The sequence below is a fragment of the Desmodus rotundus genome, chromosome 7, assembly GCF_022682495.2.
Source record: "Desmodus rotundus isolate HL8 chromosome 7, HLdesRot8A.1, whole genome shotgun sequence".
NCBI classification, from domain to species: Eukaryota; Metazoa; Chordata; class Mammalia; order Chiroptera; family Phyllostomidae; genus Desmodus; species Desmodus rotundus.
Window position 1 is genome coordinate 97,365,268 of NC_071393.1, and position 20,713 is coordinate 97,385,980.

A 20,713-nucleotide genomic window follows, 5' to 3' on the forward strand; every position below is an offset into this window, starting at 1 on the left:
TGTTTTCTTTTATTAATAAGAAAAAAAACTTTCCCAGAAGTCCCCCAGCACAGAACTGGACCACAGGGCCTCTCCCAAGTGTGAGGGATACGGGACAGTGAAAAGCCCTCCTGCAATGCATGTGGATGGAGGTGGCTGGTATGTAGCCTGTCAGCAGCGTCTGCCACACCTCCCTTGTCCGGGGTAACTTGTCCCACTGCTCCAAGGGAACACCCAGATGGCAGGGTCTGGAACAGCTCTGAAGTTAATGCTTAACTTCAAAAAAGCCAGTCGAGTCTTACCCAACAATCGGTTATTGACAGCATGTGCAGCACACTCCCAGGGAGACCAGGGGGTGGAAACTGCCCCAAGGAGTAGGCATTGGTAATCTTCATTTTTACAGATGAGAATGCAAGTTCCAAAAAACAACTGAACTTGTCCGGAGTACATAGCGTACATAGCTAGTGAGTGGTGATATTAGAATTTTGACCCAGGCCTGTCTGATTTTAGAGTTCCTGCTCTTTCCAGCCTTCAAAGCTGGCTTGTGGGCCCAACTGACAGACTTCTAGAGCTTTCTCTCTCACGTGTAAAGAGAACCGATCAGACCATCAAGAATATGCCAAGTGCCCACTGGGAGCTGCAGTCAGGAAACACTACAGCTGCTCAGGAAGGGTGAGTCTGCAGGAACAGGGTGCTCAGGGATGCACTGGGGCCAATGTATGAGCCTTTTGACACCAGCAGACACACTGGAGACAGTCCTGATACACCTGCGCAAGGGGAGTTCTCCATATTGAGCTGTCAGGGATGAGTCGCTTCCACTTGCCAGTGTAGACACTTGCTAGTGTAGACCAGATGCTGGAATGGCTCAGGGCAGCTGCCCTGGGAAGGCCACATGTCCCTCCCCAGGACTCCAATGGGTTCCCTTGGTTACTAGAAACAGACTTCCTCTGTTGACCATTCGTAAGGGAAGGTCAGAGAGTGACCCGCAGGCAGGCCTCCCAGGCTCCCAGAGGCAGCCAAACGACCAGGTGTCAGAAGGCTGGAATGGCGTTTCAGAGCTACCAGTGTGTGGGATCCCCCTGGTTATCTTGGCTGCGCAAGCCTGGCCTGCGGGATGGCGATGAAGCTTTCTGACTCTACTTCCTGCTTCCGCAGCCCCTACATTGCGAAAGGACTTGCAGCCTCCTCCCTCTCCCAGGTTGCATAGCTCCAGAGGCACTATTAACATGGTCCAGCTATGTGGTGCACGGCCTTCCTGGCCTTGTGTGGCGGCCCTGACCACTAGGATGTGCAAAGGAGATACGGATTTACTTCCTCTGAAGCTAATCTGATCTCATTCAGGAGCCTTACCTCGCAGGGCCATGGTGACAAAACTTATTCAGCCTCATCCAGTGGCGTCAGTCTGAGCTGGTAATTTAACTAGTCCTGTAAAGTAAAGGCTCAGCCTCTGCAGTAATTTGGCTTCTGCTTGGATGACTCCAAAGGGCTCATTTTTCAGAGCTGCTCCTCCTCCCCTGGCTTTTTTTCAAAATGGCATCTGGGGATATAGTAGATGGCAGGGCTTAAGTGACCTCAGGTGTCAGGGAAGGGGGACCTCTGGCTCTGTGCTGATTCTTAGACATGTCCTAGCTGACGTCCACTGAGCTGTGGCTGGTCTGGCCCATCCCAGGGTATTCTTTGGGCATCTGCCACTGAAGTCTGCTGCTGACAAACTCATGGTCCACTTTTTCTTGGCCCAGGTGTCTCCCCCACAGCCTCTGATGCAGTTGGCTTGCCCCTCACCATGGCAAGCTTTTGGTGACCTATGCTTCTTGGATCGTCTCTGGGCTGAGCAGGGGCAGCTGGGTTCTCTCTATCAGCCAAGGGCTGGAGGGGGTTCAGAGTGCACACCCAGCCCACTCTGTCGGGCCAGTTCCCTTGGCCATCTTAATTCTGTGAGGCCACCTCTTATTTGGCCCAGGACCATTCTGAATAGTGGCCTGTCTCCTTCGAGAATCCCAACAAAGTTGGAGAGAAACTCTACTGTCAGCACCACCTACCAAGCACGTGTCCACCAAAGATTTGGGCCCCAAGTCTGGAAAATCAGGACACACATCTGAATGTGCACTTCCCTTCTGCTTCCCTCTCGTCCTCCATCTTCCCGCCCTCCGGGAGCGTGCTCCCCTTCCTCCGTGGCGGTCCGGGCCCTCTCTGCCAGCCATCTAGCCATCCAGGCCAGATGCCTTGTTTGCTGACAGAGGCAGATGGGAGTCGGGAAAAGCCTCTAAGCCTGGCTCCTAAGACGGTTGTGGAGCTGCAAAATCCTGTTTTGGATGTCAGAACCTGAATTTTTTGGGGTTCTTGCTCTTACAGTCCAAAACCCTCTCTGGGTAAACGGATGCCATTTAGAAGAGGGAAAGCCACAGTTAGTGAATACTAAAAAGTAAAAATCCTCTTCACAGTCTGTTCTGTCGCCCGGCCCGGGCCCCTCTCTCAGCCATGGCTTCTGCCTCTGCGGCCAACACAGCTCACACTTAAACCCTCCGAGGGAGGAGCTGAGTGGTTGAGCTGCAGTGGCCACTGAGTGTGGGTCCCTCCTATGGGACCCGAGCTGGAGGTCATATGGGACACGACACAGCCACCTAGAGAAGGCTGCGCCCCTTGTGAGTTTGGGGAACAGAAGAGGCTGTCGGAGGGAAATTGTTGGCCAGAGGTGCAGGCAGATTCCCCTTTCCTTGCTGGTCCTAAATTAACTGATAGATTCTTTTGTTTTTGTTTTCTTCTTAAAAATTATTTAATGATTTTTAGAGAGAGAGAGGAAGGGGGGAGAGGGAAAGAGACATCTCCTTGTTGTTCCACTTGTTGATGCATTCATTGGCTGATTCTTGTATGTGTCCTGACCAGGGATCGAACCTCTAACCTTGGTATATCAGGAGGTTGCTCCAGCCAACTGAACTACCCAGCCAGGACCTAAGAGATTCTTTTTACAAGGCAGTGAGTGAAAAGTAGAGAAGAACATCATGAGACAATCATCATTCAGAGGGTTTTCCAAACAAAAGCCTTTTTATTTTCTCAGTAACATGCAGTTTAATCAAAAAGTTTCTGCTGTAGTTTTTAAACCCTCAGCTGATGAGACCCCTCGAATTGTTATCAAAGCCCAGGAGAAATAGTGACTCCTACACACATGTGCCGTGTATACCACACATACCACACACACCATACGCACCACATACACATCCCATGGGGACAGTGCGAGGTGGGCCATGCAGCTTGTCTCCAAAAAAGCCCTGTATGTGTGGCTGCTGTCTGCTTCTCCGTGGGCAAGTGGATGCACTGCCCTCTTTCATACCCAAGATGATTAACAGTGATGTAAAGATTTTCCATTTTTTCTTTCTCATCTGGGGCACGGAAAGATAGGCCGGTTCCCTCTGAGTTCTAGCAGACACACTACCACGTAGCATGCAGGCCACCCTTCTCCTCTGTGCCCTTCCCTGGCTGCAATTTAGATAAATTATCTCTTGGGACAGAAATGCCCAAGCCAAGTTACCATGTTCCCCCAGGGACAGTTTATCAACCCTTCTCTTTTCTGCATTGCCAGGTGATAGGGAGCCAAAGTCCTGGTCCGTGAGATGGAGGTCTGAGGGGCACCAGCTACAGGGACCAATAATTAGAACGGCCCCTCAGCAGGACGCAGCTGCAATTGTCCCCTTCCCGGGCAGCACACTGGGCTTGTTGTTTCAGGGGTGTCAGGGAGCCGCATCAACCTATGCGAGGTCTGCATGGCTGTACACACAGGAGCCCTGGCCTGCCCTGGCTCAGGGGCGCCTGCACGATCAGACTGCTGGGAGCCGGGAGTGGGGAGAGGGGACTGCTGCAATGAGTGCGCACACACCACGTGTCGGGGCCGGGCCAGGCATGCACTCTGAATTTGGGATCCCAAATCATTCTAAGAGGTAGGCAGGGCCTTCCCCGGTGAGGAGCCTGCGTGGTGGCAGCTGTGCCTGACACCTACTCAGCTCAGCCTTTGGACTCAGCTATTAAACAATCTGTTAAAAAATTTGCTTCGCCTTACCTTACCAAGAGAAAGACTGCAGCGGAAAGAGAGTCGGGCTGAGAAGCCGAAGTCTTGGGTTGAATTCCACTAGTCCTTACAGAGTGCTTACTGCCTGCCTGGTCTTGTGCTTGGCAGCCTAGGAATGCAGAATAAAGCTCTCCCACTGACTTGCTGTAAGGCAGGGAAACTGTCAAGGCCAAGTGAGGTCACCTAAAGTCCTTTTAAACTGGTTAATTAATCGAGTTGATTTATATAATAATATTTATGTAGTAGTTCACAGCGCACTTTCAGACACGTTATCATTGCACTGGAGCCTCACAACTACCCTAGGAAAAGGGTGTGGGTCATATACCCATGTTACACATGGGGAAATTGAGACTTGGAGAGCTAAAGGGACTTAGGAAAAGTTGCAGAGACAGGGCTTCAGAGGGCCCCATGCTCCTTGCAGGTCAGGGACTGAAGTGGCTTCAGCGTCGCTTGGCAGTCTATACGAAATGCACATTCTCAGACCCCGCCCCACAGCGATCTGTTTTAACAGTCTCCTCAGGTGATTGTGATGCACGACCGAGTTTGAGAAGCACTGACGGATATCTGCGATCACTGGGGATCTGGTTAAACTGTGGACTCTGCTCCCGTCCCAGGTGGGGCCCAGGATTCTGCATTGCTAACCCACTCCTGAATAATGCCAGTGCTGTTGGTCCAGACAGTACAGTGGGGAGCTTGGGGGAAATGCACATTCCTCAGCCCAGCCCCAGAGTGTGACCCTGCAGGTCCGAAGTGAGGCCCAGGAAACTGAATTTCCACAAACACCCCAGAAGATCTGAGGCAGGATTCCTTCCCCAGGGTCCAAGCTTGCAGACATCCACCCCAGCCTCATTTCCAAAGGTTTTCGTCCTCTACTCCTCCTCTCCACTGGCCCCAAACCATTCATCTGATCTTCCGCCAAACTGTGGGTTAAGGGGTGTGAGTGGGAGGCCATCCCTGAGCCAGCGGGGCCCTCAGTTCCTCAAAATAGGTCAAAAGTCTGGCAAGACCAGGCTCAGTGGCTGCAAATAGAAACCATCTGTTGGGCCTGTGCTTTGAGCTCCACCATCCCTCCATTGGTGGGCAGAGGAATACAGAACTCAGAACCCCAGGGGACAGTGGATGCAGGGTGAGGGGGGGGCCTGCCCGACCCAGACACTCCCACTGGGTGTATCTGCTGAGATGTGGCAGCACCGTGCCCCACCCCTCCACCTCCTCACCCCTCCTTCCACTTCTGACAGGAGGATTACATTGTATATTGGTCATTCAGTGACCTTGCTGTGTGACCTTGGACAAGTCACTTCCCCCTTCTGCATCTCAGTGTGTGAAATAAGAGGCTGGACTTTAGAGGACCCAAGGGTCCTTTTCTGCCCCGGCAGGCTATGCTTCCACGAAAGCCTTTCTGTGTGGGTCAGGACCAACGTGGGAAAAATTGAGCCCACAGGGAGGCACATTTCCTTCCCCACTTTCTGCCCACGTTGGATCTTGATAGGTGGGAACTCATCCTGCAGACCCCATGAGGCCGTGGACAAGGTTTGTGATCTGGGAGCACCAAGGGGGCTTTTGGAGGATTTGGGGGGAAGTGGCAGTCACTCTTTCTTATTCCTGTCCTCTTATTCCTTCTCTCATTCATGTATTTAATAAATATTTATCAGTAATGGGAAGCCCTGGAGAAATGAGGAAGGATGAGACACAGTTTCTGCCTTTGAGGACATCCAGTGTGGCGGTAAGCATGCAAAGCAGAGATCCTGATGTCAGACCTGAGTTTGGGTCCCAGTTCCTCCACTTAAGTGGCTTTGGGCAAGCCCAGATGCATCTGAAAATGGGGATAATAGTTATAGCTATTCCTTGGGGTTGTTATAAGGATTACAGGATGTAATGGATGTAAAATGCTTGGCTCGTAGTCAGCACTTAATAAATGTTGGCTATTGTTGTTAGTGTGATGAGCCAGGAAAAGCATCGATGAGATGATGAGACAGGGCAGAATCTGAGGGCTTCAGGAAAGACTTCCCAGCTCAGGGACTACCTCAGGGAGGTAGGAAGCTCCCCTGAAGAGCTTGGAGCAGATGAGGCCGCCGCTTCCCCTCACGTGTCCAGTCCTGCTCAGCAGAACAGGAAGACTGTGGGGATTCGGAACGGAAGCCTGCTCCAGGAATAGACTTCATGTCTGGCTGGACTTGCGTTGGGTGATGGGCAGAATGTAGCATCCATGGGCGCCGGATCTGCATCCTCCCACCTGCAGACTGTTGAGAAGGCACCACCCCAACATGTTCAGGCCTGTTTGACTTTGATCTGCTCCCTGATAGCATGCGGGAGGCAGGGTGGGGCCAGGCAGAGGCGAGGAATCCCGGTTTCACGGTTGAGAAGACCGAGGGGCTTGCCCACGGGGCTCTGTGTGTTGGCAGGAGAGCTGGCCTGGAACCCAGGCCTTCAACATGTGCTCGGGGTGGAGAGAAAGTCATTGGGGTGACTGCAGACCATGACCTTCCGCGGGCCCTGTGTCTCCCAGCCAGGAACTCCTAGGTGTGGGATTCAGTACGATTCCTTTCTTGTAGGGCATGACTTTTGCGGTTAACTGATATTCTTCCATTGCTGTCCAATAGAATATTTTGCAGCAATGGAAGTGATCTGTAATCTGTGCAGTTTAATGGTAGCCACCAGCCACGTGTGGCTAGGGAGCACTTGAAATGTGGTTAGTTCCTAATTGAGGAACTGAATTCTTTTTCCAAAGAAGTATTTTATTAAGATAGAGTTTACCTAAAGTACAACACGCAGATCTTAAATATCCAATCAATTTCGATGAATGCTTACGCCTGTGTAACCAGTACTTTTATCAAGACATAGAACATAAAGGGACTGAATTTTTTATTTGATTTAATTTTAATTCATCTGAATGTGAACAGTCACTGGGACTAGGAGCCGTTATATGGGATGGTGCAGCCTAGGCCTGTTCTTAGGCGCGTAAGCTGGAGCAGATGCCCTCAAACACAGCGTGCTCCTCAGACAACGCCGCTGCAGAGCCCGGCGGGGGGACCAGCAGACCAGGGGACTGGGAGATGCTGGGCTGAGGGGAGCGTAAAAACCACACAGTTAATGTAGCCTCCCGCAGTCACTCTGCCCACTGCCTTGGTGGCCTCTGCCTCTTTTTCGATCATCCCATTTCCATTGCAGGTTAACTGTAACCTAACTGCACATTCAGTGCTGCCACGTCGCTACCTTGAAGTCAGTCCTGGTGGGAGTATTTTCACCATGGCAACTGGCAGACACTGCACACCAGGGCTCCCACCCCTCCCTCAGAGAGCTGGTTGTTCAGCCTGTGCCAGCACGCCATTGCCCTTGACCTGCTGGCGGGTATACTCCTCAGGTGTTTACCATGTGCCAAGTACTGTTGTAGGCACTGCTGATGTAGCAGTGAGCAGATGAGACAAATCCCTGCCCTCCCGGAGCTGACCGTCTAGTGGAGGAGAAGGTTCAGACCAGATAAGTAAAATATGCGGCATGGTTGATAAGTGACCTGTGCTTGGGGAAGGTCTCCTTGAGAGGTCGCTTTTGAGAAAAGACCTGAAGGAAGTGAGAAGGGTGAACGGCATCCTCACAAGGTCATGTCACAGGTAATGGGAACTGAGTCTCAGAGAGGTCTGGGGACTTGTCCAGGTCGGCCTGGGTGCGGTGGAGCCAGGATTCAAGTGTAGGCTGCTGGGCCGCAGAGCCCTCCCTCCTAACCACCATGGTGCTGCTGAGCTGTGAGTGCTGCTGGAACGGGGGCAGCGAGTCAGCCCTCTGTCCTGCACCCCTGCTGCAGTTGGCCTTGCCGTAGGGGCCAAGTAATTCAGAGGCAGACCCTGAAGGAATTCCTGGGTCCCTGGAGGCCCAAACCCAGTGGGCCCAGCAATCAGAGAGCACCTAAGAGAGATGTGTGGTCCAGCTCCTCTGCGCTGGGAATTTCTTGAATGGCTACATCTTCTCAGAAGTCCTGGAAATGAGTGAGAACTCGGTGTCCTGGGCTAGACCACGAAACAGCAGAGCTAGATGGTGGGCCTCGTGGCCCACACACCTCCCGTGGGAGGAGGAGGAGGGATCTGCCTGAGGGTCCGCAGTGAGTTAGTGGCTGAGCTGGCCACAACACAGATTTCTGACATCTCCCCTCACACCAGAGGGTCTCACATCAGGTTTCGCAGTGCGGTCCCAGGAGCTGGCCCAGAGACGGAGGGGCCGGGTGATCAGCCGGCACTCACGGACCCAGAACACTACGCACGAATGAAACAGATGAACTGATAGTAGGTAGCGTCCGGCGCTCATTAGGGAGGCGTGCCATTTGCAAAGCCCTGTGCTCTGTGTTCTCTTGTCCTTGTCCTCATAAAGATTCGTGGATGTAAGTGCCGTTGGTACCCATATTTCATGGAAAAGGACACTGAGCCTGATAAAGGACGGTGACTTGTCCCAGGCCGCATAGCTAGTGACCCAAACAAGACTGCCAGTGCCAGCCTTCCTCCGGCAGCACACCAGCAGGGGGTGGCTCTGACAGAGGTCCCCTGGGCGCCCCAGCTGACAGCTCTCCCAGGATGTAGTCATGAGCTCCCCTCTCACCTGAGCCAGAGAAAAGAAAACACTGCCCTCGGACATTTTTGTGTTCCAGTTAAATGACTGGATTTTAGTTGTCATCACCTAGAAAACGCTTCCGCTGGCCACAATAAATCATTTTCGGCATCAGAGGACAGGATACCATTTGCTTCCATGTGGGGTGTACACAGTGATTATCTCAGAGGAGAGAAAATCCAGCCTTCGTTTCTCAAGAGGCTATAAGGGCCATTCAGCTGCGAAATGAATACTTCTTCCTTCCGGGCCCTCCCCTTCTCAGAGGGAGACAGGGATGGCCCTGGGCCCGGGAGTGGGTTCAGCTGCTGTGCACATCTGGAGGCCAGAGCCTCTCTCTCCCTTCCCCTGACCCTTGGCCCAGCCCAGGCCCCTCCTCCCCCTGGCAGAGCCTGGTCTCCCCAAGTAAACACTCCATTGAGGTCAGAGCCTCTCTTTTACAGGAGAAAGGAAGAGGGTAGAACTAGTGAAAGGCAAGCCCACCCTGTGCCAGATGCTTTGCCAGACACTTTGCCAGTCACTTGCATTCTGTTACTTCATTGCATCCAGTTAGCCTGGTGACATTATTTCCATTTTACAGTTAAAGAAACTGATGCTCAGAGAGGCTGAGTAACTAGTCTAAAGTCACAGCTAATGAACAGCAGAGGCGAGATAGAAACTCTTGAAGTCTTGTTGACTCAAAACCCTGCCTGCCGTACAGGATTTTACACTGTTATGTATTGCCCTGTATTATGTGGAGCAATGCGTGGGGGGCGGGGTATGGGTTTGGGTGGAGAGGCTGAAGGAGGAGAGCAGTGGACTAAAAGTCAGAGTTCTTGGCTGAAGTCTCGGCTCTGCAACTTCCATAGCTTGTGACTTCAGGCTACACTCTTAAACCCTATGAGCCTCAAATGAGTAACATATAAACCATATGTTTTCAGTGAGACTGTAGTGTCTGCCCAGCTCTGCCCGCTGGCTGGCTAGGGGTGGTGGAGAACGAGGTGGCGTCTAGAGAGGGTCATGGCTGGGGCTGTGGGGACCTTTAGAGACAGGTCTGCAGGCACTTGTCCCCTTGCTGATACCGAATTCATTAAGCCGCAGCCTGAGAGCTGTGCTGAGTTCCTGGGCCTTGGCGTCCTTGGTGACAAGTTGTTCAGATGAGATGGGGCTGCGTGGCCACAAGGACAAACACTGCAGAGAAAGGTCTTGGACCCGGAAGTGGTAATGCAGGGAGGGTAAGGACCCCCTGTCCTGTGCGCAGAGGTGGAGCATTGTCCTGACAAGGAAATGGAAACCCTCAGGAAGCTGAAGTCACAGCCCTGAGGGAGACTGCACCCACAGCATCTAAGGAACTGCGCTTGTGCCTGGCCTCGTCTTGCCCTCCCACCACACTGAGAGATTACTCAACCAGAGTCACTGGGAGGCTCCGGCCAGACAGGAGTCCTGGACCGGGCTTGGGGAGGGCTGGGGCTGTACAGGGGCCAGGAGGAGGCAGATGATCAGATAACTTACAATCTAGTAGCAGAAGAGAGAGAACATGTACACCTACCGCTTAAAAGAAGTGGCCAAGCACTAACAGCTCTGCGGGATGCCCTAGGAGGAGATAGCAATTGCCATGACAGCTGTTGTCATTCAGGGTCATAGCAACCCAGCTGGGGAGGCATCACGATCCCTGTTTTACAGAAGACGATGGTCCCTGGCCAGGGTGACCGAACCAGAGCTCCTGCTGGGCTGTCTGACCTCTGTGCTCCTCTCTGTCTCAACATAATGTTTTTCATAACGTAGAGGAGCGCTATTCCTCTGGGCTGGAAGGCCGTCCAGTTCCATCCATTCTTCCACGTTACCTTTAACTAGAGGTCAGCCACCAGAGTCTTGGCCCCTACCAGGGACGGGAAGCTCATTAGCTTCCAAGGCAGCTCTAACCATTAAGAAAGTCCTTTCTTTTGGGAAGCTCAAATGTGTCTCAATTTTACCCTGAAAGTTTCAGAGAGTGTGATCTGCCCACACTGGAACTAGTTGGGGGAATTCACCAAGATTTGGGCTGGGTTTTGGGGGCAAGGGACAAAGAGCAAAGGGCCAGATTTTCAGATCACTTCTTGGCCACCCCCACCAATTACCCTCCAAGGTCTGGCAGCTCCTCCAGTCCCAGCCTCAGCAGGGTAGGGAGGAGTCTTCTGTTCCCCGCCTGCACACCCATGCGTCTGACCTCAGAATGAAGTCAGTCCCTTAGTAACCACGGGCAGAAAGGTCAGGCCTCCCTGCAAACACCCCACTCTGGCCACATTTTGTACCAGGGCCTGATCTGGCCTTGTAGGTCTTCCAGCCTTCAGCCCACCATCCTCCCAAACAACCCTGGACACCATTTAGCCGAGCCCCTCTCTGCCAGTGGCCCTGCCACGCACACATGCTCACAGGCCTGCTCTGCCAGCCTCACCCCCAGCAAAGCCAGGTCATAACAGGAGGGCCTTCAGCATGCATTGGATCAAGGCTTTGCGCCCAACTCCTGAGGTTTTCTAGGGAATACAGGGGTGATTTTGAAGATACCACAAAGCAACATGAGACAGATCACTGGGACAATTTATAAGATAACTGACTTGGTATCTTTAAAAAGTCAGTGTCACTTAAAAATTATTTTTTCAAAAAACATGATGGGAGTGTTCTAGATTCAAAGGAGGCAACAGAGAGATCACAACCAAGTGGATCACAGTGAAGCCAGGCGGCTCCCCACCCTGGCTCACAATACAGAATCGCTGTAAAAGGCGTTTTGGAGAATCTTGAGTATGGGCTGGGTGTTAGAAGGTATCAGTGAATTGTTAATGTTCTTAGATGTGCTAATCATCATGTGCTAATTAGGGAATTGTCCTTCTCTGTAGGAAGTGCATGCTATTCAACCATGGGGCATGAGGTTTGCAACTTCTTTTCGAATGATTCAACAGAGGAAACAAAGAAAGTACACACACACACAAAGAAGTATGGCAAGACGATGATTTGTCTACATGATGGTTGATTATTGTACCGTTCTCTTGACTATTTTTGTGTGCTGAAATATTTTATAATAAAAAGTTGTAGAAAACAATAGGGACTGCAGTCAGAAAGAACAGGTTTGAATCAACCCTGTGCTTGCTATCTGAACTTTGGCTGAGTTCAGACGCTTCCTGGTAGTGGGTTATGAGACTAACCAATGTGTGCTCTGTGCCTGGTACTCTCAGTGCAGGCAGGTGGACCCCTCCTCCACGAAGCCTGCCTTGATTCCTCCTGCCTTCCCTGACCTCTCATTCCGGTAGCACCTACAGTCCCTATAGTTTATTTGCCACCAAATGTCTGTTGAATTTGCATTGGTTTTATTTCCTCCACTGGCTTGTAATATAATACATTTGAAAGCAGGGTCTGCATTTGGTGCTTTCCAGGTCACCTCTCAAATAGAAAGGGCCCGCGGGAGAAGCAGTGATAGTTTATCTTGAATGGGACCTTGCACCTACATCATCTTATCTTGATTCTTCAAACTACCACATGAAGTGAGAAATTATGGATCTCATTTTAGAAATGGAGCACCTGATGCTCAGAGAAACGAAGTGTCTTCCTCGTGGTTAGTAGGAGTGGCCTGGAGAGTGGACACAGGACTGCGAAGTCCCTCAGGACTCTGCCAGGCACACCTGCTGTGGGTTCCTGTGGGATGAAGCTGCAGGCTCAGGGAGGAAGAACCACTGATGAGCAAAGGCCCAGCCTCCCTTTATCAGCCCTTCCAAAGGCCCAGCACAGAGGATCTCTATGGAGATCCAGCCCCAGTCTACCAGCCAATGGGGAGAGGCCAGCACCAGGCTTGCAGAGAACAAAGCCCTTGGAAAGACACACCCCATTTCCCCCTGATACAGCCGGCATCACCCTAGAGCCCGCTGGGGGTGGAGGAGGCGGTGCATGGCAGGGGTGGCATGGCTATCCCAGGAGATGTACTCGCTGAAAATACATGTCAACCGAGTGCAGACCCTGAGGGCTCTGGGCCCCCAGGATGCACCATCCAGCTCAGAAATGCTAGCTGGGCTGTGAGGGGCAACATGGAATATGTTCAAAAAGAATGCAAGTGTGTCCACTGGGAGCCTTGGCCACAGTGGGATGGTGTGGGAAGAGCAAGGAAAAGGGGAAGGAGACTGGTGGAAGAGAGGTGGAGGAGGAGGAAATGAAGCCCAATGGGAAAACAGACCTAGAGATGCCAGCAACTGCAAGGTCCCCCAGGGGAGCTTTGCATGTAGTGTGGAGGGTCATCATGTCTGGAGGTTCCGGGAGCTCTGGGACGGTACATTTCCCGGGAGGCCCAAGTTGATGCCTCAGCCTGAGTTCAGTCCCAGCCCCTTAGCCTGCAGGGCTCTGGAGTGTTTGGATTGGACAGGGCGTGGGGAGGGCGGCACAGTGCCCAGCCTGCCTTCTCCTGCCTCACATTCTGCCCTATTAAGTGAGCGTCCAGAGGGGTGCCAGGCCCATGCCGTGCACATCACGGCAACTTGGCACTGACACTTCCACACACTCGGAGGCAGTGGGGATCATTAGCCTCCTTTTCAGTAGCTGGAGGCGGTGCAGAGTGGGTCAGTGACTTGCCCAAGTCACACAGCTACATGGCACAGAGGCTGCACTTGCCTCCAGATCTGTGTGGCTCTCAGTCTGGTTCTTTTTACCCTGCCTCTCATGCCACCCATGAGACCCTGCAAGGAAGTCAGCTCTGGGAAAGCACAGGCCTTGGTCAGCCCATCCCAGGTGCCGGCCATGGGCTGTGCTGGGCATGGGGAAAGAACTCATGGGCCTGCTAACCAGACTTGGGTAGGGAGTGGCTCCCTGAGCCTTGTCTTCTGGTGGAAGCCAAACTGTACCCATCTGTCTCCCCACCAGGCTGGGTTCCCTTCAAGCAGCCTGTTATGGGCCCAGGTGCCCAGCAAGTTTCCCAGGGTATCCAGGACCCACCTGGGTGCCCAGAAAAGCACAGTCTTCGGTCCGGCTCAGAAGCCGTGGGGTCACTGCCAGCCATTGCGGAGCTGAGACTGGCCCCTCAGGATGAGAGAGCCTGTGACAGGTCTAGGCTGGGAGCTGAGGGAGAGGTGCTGGTTGTCCAAGGGTTCTGAGGGGTCGCTATGGGCTGTGGAGTCAGGGTGAGCCGGGCAGGCTAATGCTGTGCTAGGCAGAGGAGAGGGGCGGAGGCATTCCAGGCCAGAACTGCACCAGCAAGGAACAAGAGGTGGGAGTGAGCATGCTAGCCACCTCCTTTCTCTCCCGTGGAAACCCTGGAATCCAGCATGTTCTACCTGGAATAGGCAGAGCAATCTCCAGCACTTCGATATCAGGTTGAATTTTTGCTAGGTCCATGTACCACCCATACTATAATTTTCATACATTTTTTTTCTTTGAATTGTTTCATTATTTTTTAACTTAGCCTTATTAGCAATAACATCTGTGACATCATGGATTTGGCATGGCAGTTATATTTTTTAATGCAAATTAAAATAAACAGATAATGACCATAATTATAAACTTCATCTCTGCACCACGTGAAGGAACTGTAAGTGTCCAGCTGAGACCCATTCTGGGAAGCGCTGATGTAATCCTGATGAGGAGTCAGATGCTGCGAGAGTGGAAGGGGCTTGCCTGAGGTCGCACAGCTGGGAGAGGGCAACCGGGCAGCTGTCCTGTGGGCTTGGTCACAGCAGGACTTCATTCTGCACGGTCTTGGGCAAAATTCTGCAGAGAGAGAAGGCAGGCAGCGATGGGCTACAGGGTGGGCAAAGGCTGGGGGATTGGGAGGAGTGGAGAGTAGGGAGACTAGCCCTGTGGGGCGGAGGGGGATCTGGGGAAATGGAGAAGGGGTGGGGAGTAAAGGTGAGGAGGCTTCCCTGTGATTCTCCTCATTGGCTCTGAAATTCTTCCTCCAATAAAGAATTGTGGGTGAGCTCCTGGCTTATTTAAATCAAATGCAAAGCTGTGTTTTCAGTCAAATTCCCAGAGTTGGTTTCCTGATTCTGTGGCTGTGTTTCCTTCTGTGTTCCTCCCCTTGGAAACTTCATGTGAAGAAATGAGCCTGCCCCTTTCTGGCCTGAGATGAGGTGGGAGACTCAAGACACATCAGGAGATTTGACGGGAAGGGGAGGTGATGGATAATGGCAAAGTCAGGCAAGAAGCATATTCATTCTGCAAAGCATTTATCGAGTTCCTGCTGTATGTCAGGCCCTGGGCTGGTACTCTTTTATGGGTCACCATACTGGATGTGTGTCTGCCAGGACCCCACCTGTGATGGCACCCATTCATAGTGTTCCCCATGGGGCGCCGTCCTACAGTGCAGCTGGGTCCATTGTGGGCTGCCCATCCAGGCCTCACCCAGCCTCTGGTGCACACGGGGGACGGCCTGCAGGAGGAACCAGCTGGTCAGTCTGTCGGTAGGTTGGTCAGAGCCTGTGTCATGGATGGTGGATGGGGGGTGGGGGGGGGCGGCCAGGCACCACTGCACTCTCTAGAACAGGGACTCTTAAACTTCAGTCTCACTGCGAGGGATTGGAGCTGATTAAAATGCTAGTTTCTGGGCTCCATCCTCCAAATTCTGAATTCAGTAGGGCTTGACTGGGTCCCAGGAATCAGCATTTCCAACAACTGATGTGGGAGGGAGGATCAGAAATCCCTGACCCCCACCAACTGAATGATTTTGGTGCAGGTGACCGGTGGGCCACACACTGGGAAGCCTTTCTCCGCAGGGTAGCCTGGTGCAGGAACACTTCTCAGATTTCCAGCCCCGAGCGCGTGTTTGTGGTCTGAGTCATTAGCTGTGTAACTGTGGATGAGTGCCCTCACCTCTCTGTACCTGGTGACAGTGATGATGACGCACAGACAAAACGATTTCTGAGGGTGCGCTTGTGGGTTAGAAGGCCAGAGAATCCGAGGAGGGGATGACGAGGGGTGGGTGTTTGCATGTAGAGGGGGACATTGTCCTCCCGCCCCTCCACCCCTAGCCGTCAGCTGTGTTCTGTCTGTGAGCGCCCAGCCTTCTCTGTCTGCACCTTCTGTGCTGAGCTGAGCAGTTTCTGGCTTGTGGGAGGCAGCCCATTGGGGTTGCTGGGAGGACTGTCTGCTCGATCACATGGCACGACCCTTGGAAGTGACAGGACCCTATGTCCTTTCTGGAAGGTGGGATGGGCGTGTGTACCAAAAGCAGGAAGTGTGTGAATACCCCCATGCCAGTCTTCACCCCTATAGGACTTTACTGAAAGACTAAGTCCTCTGCACAGGTTGGCACGCAACTCTTAGAGGTTCCTTCCCCTCTCCCTGTGTCCTGAGGGCGGCACCAGGGCTGGCCCACGCCCTGACTCCCTGGGGAGCAGCTTCCTTCCTCTGGTGCCCAGCTGAAGGCAGTGACCAGCCTGACCCTTGTCTCCTCTGGCCCCTCACAGATGTCCTGGCGTCCGCAATACCGAAGCTCCAAGTTCCGAAACGTGTATGGGAAGGTGGCCAACCGGGAGCACTGCTTCGACGGGATCCCCATCACCAAGAATGTACACGATAACCACTTCTGTGCCGTCAACGCCCGATTCCTGGCCATTGTCACTGAGAGCGCAGGAGGAGGGTCCTTCCTAGTCATCCCCCTGGAGCAGGTAGGTGCCTGCCACCTCCCTAGCCCTGGAGGCAGCCCCAGGGCTGAGAGAAGCCCTCCTTGGTCACTCTTGGGCGGTTGCCTCTATTTCTCTCCGCAGCCCCCCTCCCCCACTGCCTTTTACTTCCTCATCCTGTGTCCAGTGTTGGTGCCTTCCCAAGGTTTTCCTGAGATTCACAAGAACAAGTGCAGGCTGCAGTCCAGGAGACCTGAGATCTGTTCCCAGAACTTCCCCAAAGGTGTGCCCTTGGACAAGTCACTTTCCTCAGGGTACCCGGGGTTCTCATTAACCTGAGGGATTGGAACATCTGATCTCCAAGGCCAGGCCCAGCTCTATTGTTCTGTGTCCTGGATGTTCTTTTAGTTTGGAGCTGCAAGGGAGGAAGACCTGGCCGTAGGTACACTGGGCATCTGCAAAAATGGCATACATTAAAAGAAGAGAAAAGAAAAGAAAACTATTGCCAGCTCTCTACTGAGAGACTGGCAATCATATACCTTCTCCCTCATCCCCCACCTTCTACTTAAAGGTTTTCCCCTTCTGTGGCTGCCTTTGTGAATATAGCAAATTAAATCTGCTAAGCCTGGATCATGAAGTTTTGAGGCTCTGCCATTCAGGCAGAGCACCCAGAGGCCTGTGGGAGGTCACGCGCCTCAGGAAAAGTGCTCGCTGTCAGTCCCGCTTGTTTGTGGCTGAGCTCTCCTTCCCAGCCTGACTCATCTCCACCCCCTCCTCTGCCAAACTGCTCAGGGGAGGAGGAGGTACATAATGGGAAGGCCTGGTTCTTGAAATCCACCGTCAGCTGTTGGTAGAGGATGGCTTTTTCCAGTCTCTCCTGCCCACAGTGGGGGCGCGCAGATTTGGGAAAGACTTGGGCCAGATCCTCCCTCCCACCGAAGGGGGCAGCTGAGGTGATGCTGAGGACAGAGCCCAAGGCACGGATAGGACCGAGGAGCAGTGGCCTTGGCAGCAGGAGTTCAGGTTCTGTTTGGGCTGTGCCACTGGCCAGCTGTGTGACCTCAGGCGTATCACTTAACCTCTCTGCACTTCAGTTTTCTGTAATGGTGCAATGGGGATTCAAAGTCCTGCACCACCTACGTCCGAGGTGTCGGCATTGAGTGGGATAATGGACATGAAAACTTCTTCTGAGCCACATGACATGTTTAAGATGTTTTGCTCCTTTCTTGGGAGAATCATCAGCTCTGCTCCTCAACTTTGCAGATGCCCTCAGTGGCTCTGACATATTCTAAAGGATGCTGAAATGTAGCTTGCCTCCCCTCTCAAACCAGATGGGCTCAGATACCTGTCTACCTCAGGGACTAGCTCAGCTCCAGCCTGCAGGTCCCTAGCAACATCCCTACTAGGGCTCAGGCCTGTTGCCAGCCCCCTGCCATACTGCACTCGCTGGCTTGCAAAGGTCAATAGTCAGTGCCTCACATCGTAGCAAAAGTTACTTCCAGACGGGTTAAACATTAAAAGAAAGCAAAAAGAAAAGCTGCAAGTGCACTGGAGGAAAATGGAGAGCATTTTTTTAATCATGCGATAAGGAAAGGCTTTCTACAGCAAGACAAGAATCTCCAAGCCGTAAGGGAAATGATTACTAGATTAATTTTTTCAAAAAGGTAAAGTTTCTGCACTACAATAAGACATGTAAGCAAAATTAAAGGCAAGCCACATAATTGAGTACAACAGTTAAAATATAGAACAGACAAAAGCTTCGTGTCCAGAATATATAAGGGTTCCAGAGGAATCAATAAGAAAAAGAACCTAATAGAAAACAGGCTGGGGACATGAGTAAGCAATTCTCAGAAGGCAAAATATATCTGTTAACCCACTAAATAGGCAAAGAGTTAAAAGAGCAGTAATGCTCGGTATTGCCGAAGTTGTGAGAGAGCAGGCACCCAGACACACTCTCGGTGTGCGGCGTGGCAAGGTGTCGGCGGAGGCGGCCTGGCCAGGCCCACTGACACATGAAGGTGTGTGTCGCTGGCCCAGCGACTCCGCTTCCAGAACTCCGTCCCACACAAATAGCCTCCGGCAATGTGTGCAGCATTTTTTTACACTTGATTTTTTTTTTTTACAAACATCATCTTTTTATTTCCAACAAAACCAAAATTTCTCAAATCGCATAAAAGCTTCTGAACTCTTCCTCTCCATTCCTGTAACGGTACCAGAGTTTCGTGCTCTCAGTAGCGCTGGTCTCGAATATGACCCAATGCTGTAGACACTTCATGGACAACAGAAGAGTAAGTACTCCTCACAGCGTGCGCTTCTCTCTAGGAACACACAGGTCTCTGTGCACATACACAGAGAGTCTAGTCCATGTTCATGTAGCTTTTCAACTTTATTTGTTCGCCGTCTCCCATCCATTCTGTTTAATTTGATTAGCAATGGACGGGGAGTGCCGGCGTGCACGACCACAGTTGGGTTCTGTTGTTTTCTCTCAATTCACGCAATGTTCACTTTCTGTAAGTGCTTGGTGATGTGCACGGCGCTTCTCGAACAGTGAAAGTGGACACAACCTGCGGGCTCATCGGTGAGGAGATGGGCAGACCAATTAGGGGACAGTGGCACAAGGGGACCCTGTGCAGTCATCAAAACCGATGATGTAGCACAGTCCTCAAGTGTCAACCTCAGAGCCACCTGCCTCTTAGAAATGATTGCAGACCCCGAAGAGCCTTTATTTATATGGGCTGTCTATCAATAGTTAGCATGTTTAAAATAAAACAAAGGAATTTCAAAAATATGTATGTTAATTTACTTAAAATAACAATAATAAAATGATGTCATGTTCTCCAAGAAACATATTTTTATGAAAAAATAACTCTATCTTCCAAAACAACAACAAAAAAACGAATGAGAAGAATGGCATTGTTTTACGTGCCCGCACACCTCTGTGACTTAGTCCGCGTAAGAGACGGGTGGGATTGGCATGTCTGCTTCGCATCCAGCCTGTTGTGACATCACACGCCGTGCAGCCCCCGGACAACCCCACCGTGCGCTCCTGAGAGCACGGAGTGAAAAGGCAAATAACAGCTCCGCGTGATTATGAAAATAGCTTTAAACCAACAGACTCCCTGAAACAGTCCTGGGGATCCCCAGAGGTCCCAGAACATGCTTTGAGAACCGCTGGTGCAGGACAATGTTTAATGAGGGAAAACTGTTTATAACATACTGTTAAGTGGAAAAAATGGTCAAATATTTCAAATATCCCATTTAAAAATACCTATGTATCCATCTGCCAGTCTGGGAAGGACCGAGAGAATATATACCTAATATGAAAAGGGGTCATCCTCAACTATGGGGGTCATGGGTGCTCTTTCATTGTCTTAACAATATTTTCTCATTTTTTTGGATAAACATTTAATGTTTCGAACTTTGGAGGAAAAAATCTAATGAAAGCAATTTACTGATGTGAAGAGGGAGCCCTTGGGGTTTCCAAGGCCGCATAGCCCAAAGCTGGCTCGGGTCAGCGCTCCTCTAAGTACGGTGCAGCTGTTTTCTCCCAGGTCACCTATGCTTATGAGCTTGCTGGAGGGAACGCAAACTTAATCCATAGTGAGGGCATGGGGTGGGGGTGGGGGTGAGGGGGTGGCTGGGAGGGTGAGGTAGCCCCTAGGTTGTTCATTTATTAGCTTGAGCCAGGACCCCAGAATCTACTGGGGCACGATCACGCCCCCAGAGGGCTTGGGAATCAGGGCCAGCTCCTCCCTTCCCCTGCTGCCTGGGCCAAGTCTGTCAGTCTCCTGCCCCCTGTGGTCAGAGCTGGGTCTGCAGGCAAGGGCCTGGCTGGCGGGGGTGGGGAGGCAGGGCTAGAAAACAACAATAACAATAATGGCAAATTCAGAAACCCCTCATTATCTCAGCAGAGATGAGCTGTTCCATGCTGGTCGATTTTCTGGGAAGGTCATATTATTTTCGCTCTAGGTTTTTCCCCTCAGTTTGATAGAAACCTCTCTAAAAAACAGTTTCCTGTGTTATTCAATACAAACAGAAAAGATTTGGGCCATTTCTTGATGAACCCTATTCATTGCTTTGAATGTTAATTATGAGCTGTGAAGTCACGTGGCACACTGTTGTGTCTCCTCTACATCGTCCCACAGTGGCCCCAGGCTGTTGTCCTGAGCAGCAGGCCACAGAACGTTGTCGTTGTCCATCCTTTCCAAATCGTTTTCCATCTGCTGTCGTTGTCCTTCTCATGTCTTTCTTGCTTCTCCGAGAGTTTGGGGCCGGATGAGACCGGGATGAGCCCAGGACCCCCAAATCCTGAGCCTTCGGAGCAAGGCTCCCACTCTTCCAGGAAGCTTCTCCCCCTTTGTGCCGTGTCCCTCAAAGCCAGTTGGCCTGAGATTTCAATGTTTGTGAGTAAAAACTCTTCTGTAGGGTAGGAGCCACATCCCCAGCAACCCCAAACAACAATGACGATGCCTCGGCTTTGTACAGCACTCTGCAGTGATTGGTCCTCTCGGGGGGCAGGTAGAACCATCCC

The 20,713-nt window shown here is 51.8% G+C and overlaps 1 protein-coding gene across 3 annotated transcripts in view; it reads left to right on the top strand.

The window, feature by feature from the left end:
* Nucleotides 1–20,713, top strand: part of CORO2B (coronin 2B) — a 122,724-nt gene that overhangs the window by 44,980 nt on the left and 57,031 nt on the right. For 2 of the 3 annotated variants that reach the window (XM_045201765.3, XM_045201766.3), the window contains exon 2: nucleotides 16,027–16,227. In XM_045201765.3, the coding sequence (XP_045057700.2) occupies nucleotides 16,027–16,227 (201 nt within the window). Of the gene's footprint in view, nucleotides 1–628; nucleotides 652–16,026; nucleotides 16,228–20,713 lie in introns of those variants that run through there. The other variant, XM_024567717.4, reaches the window with a different exon arrangement.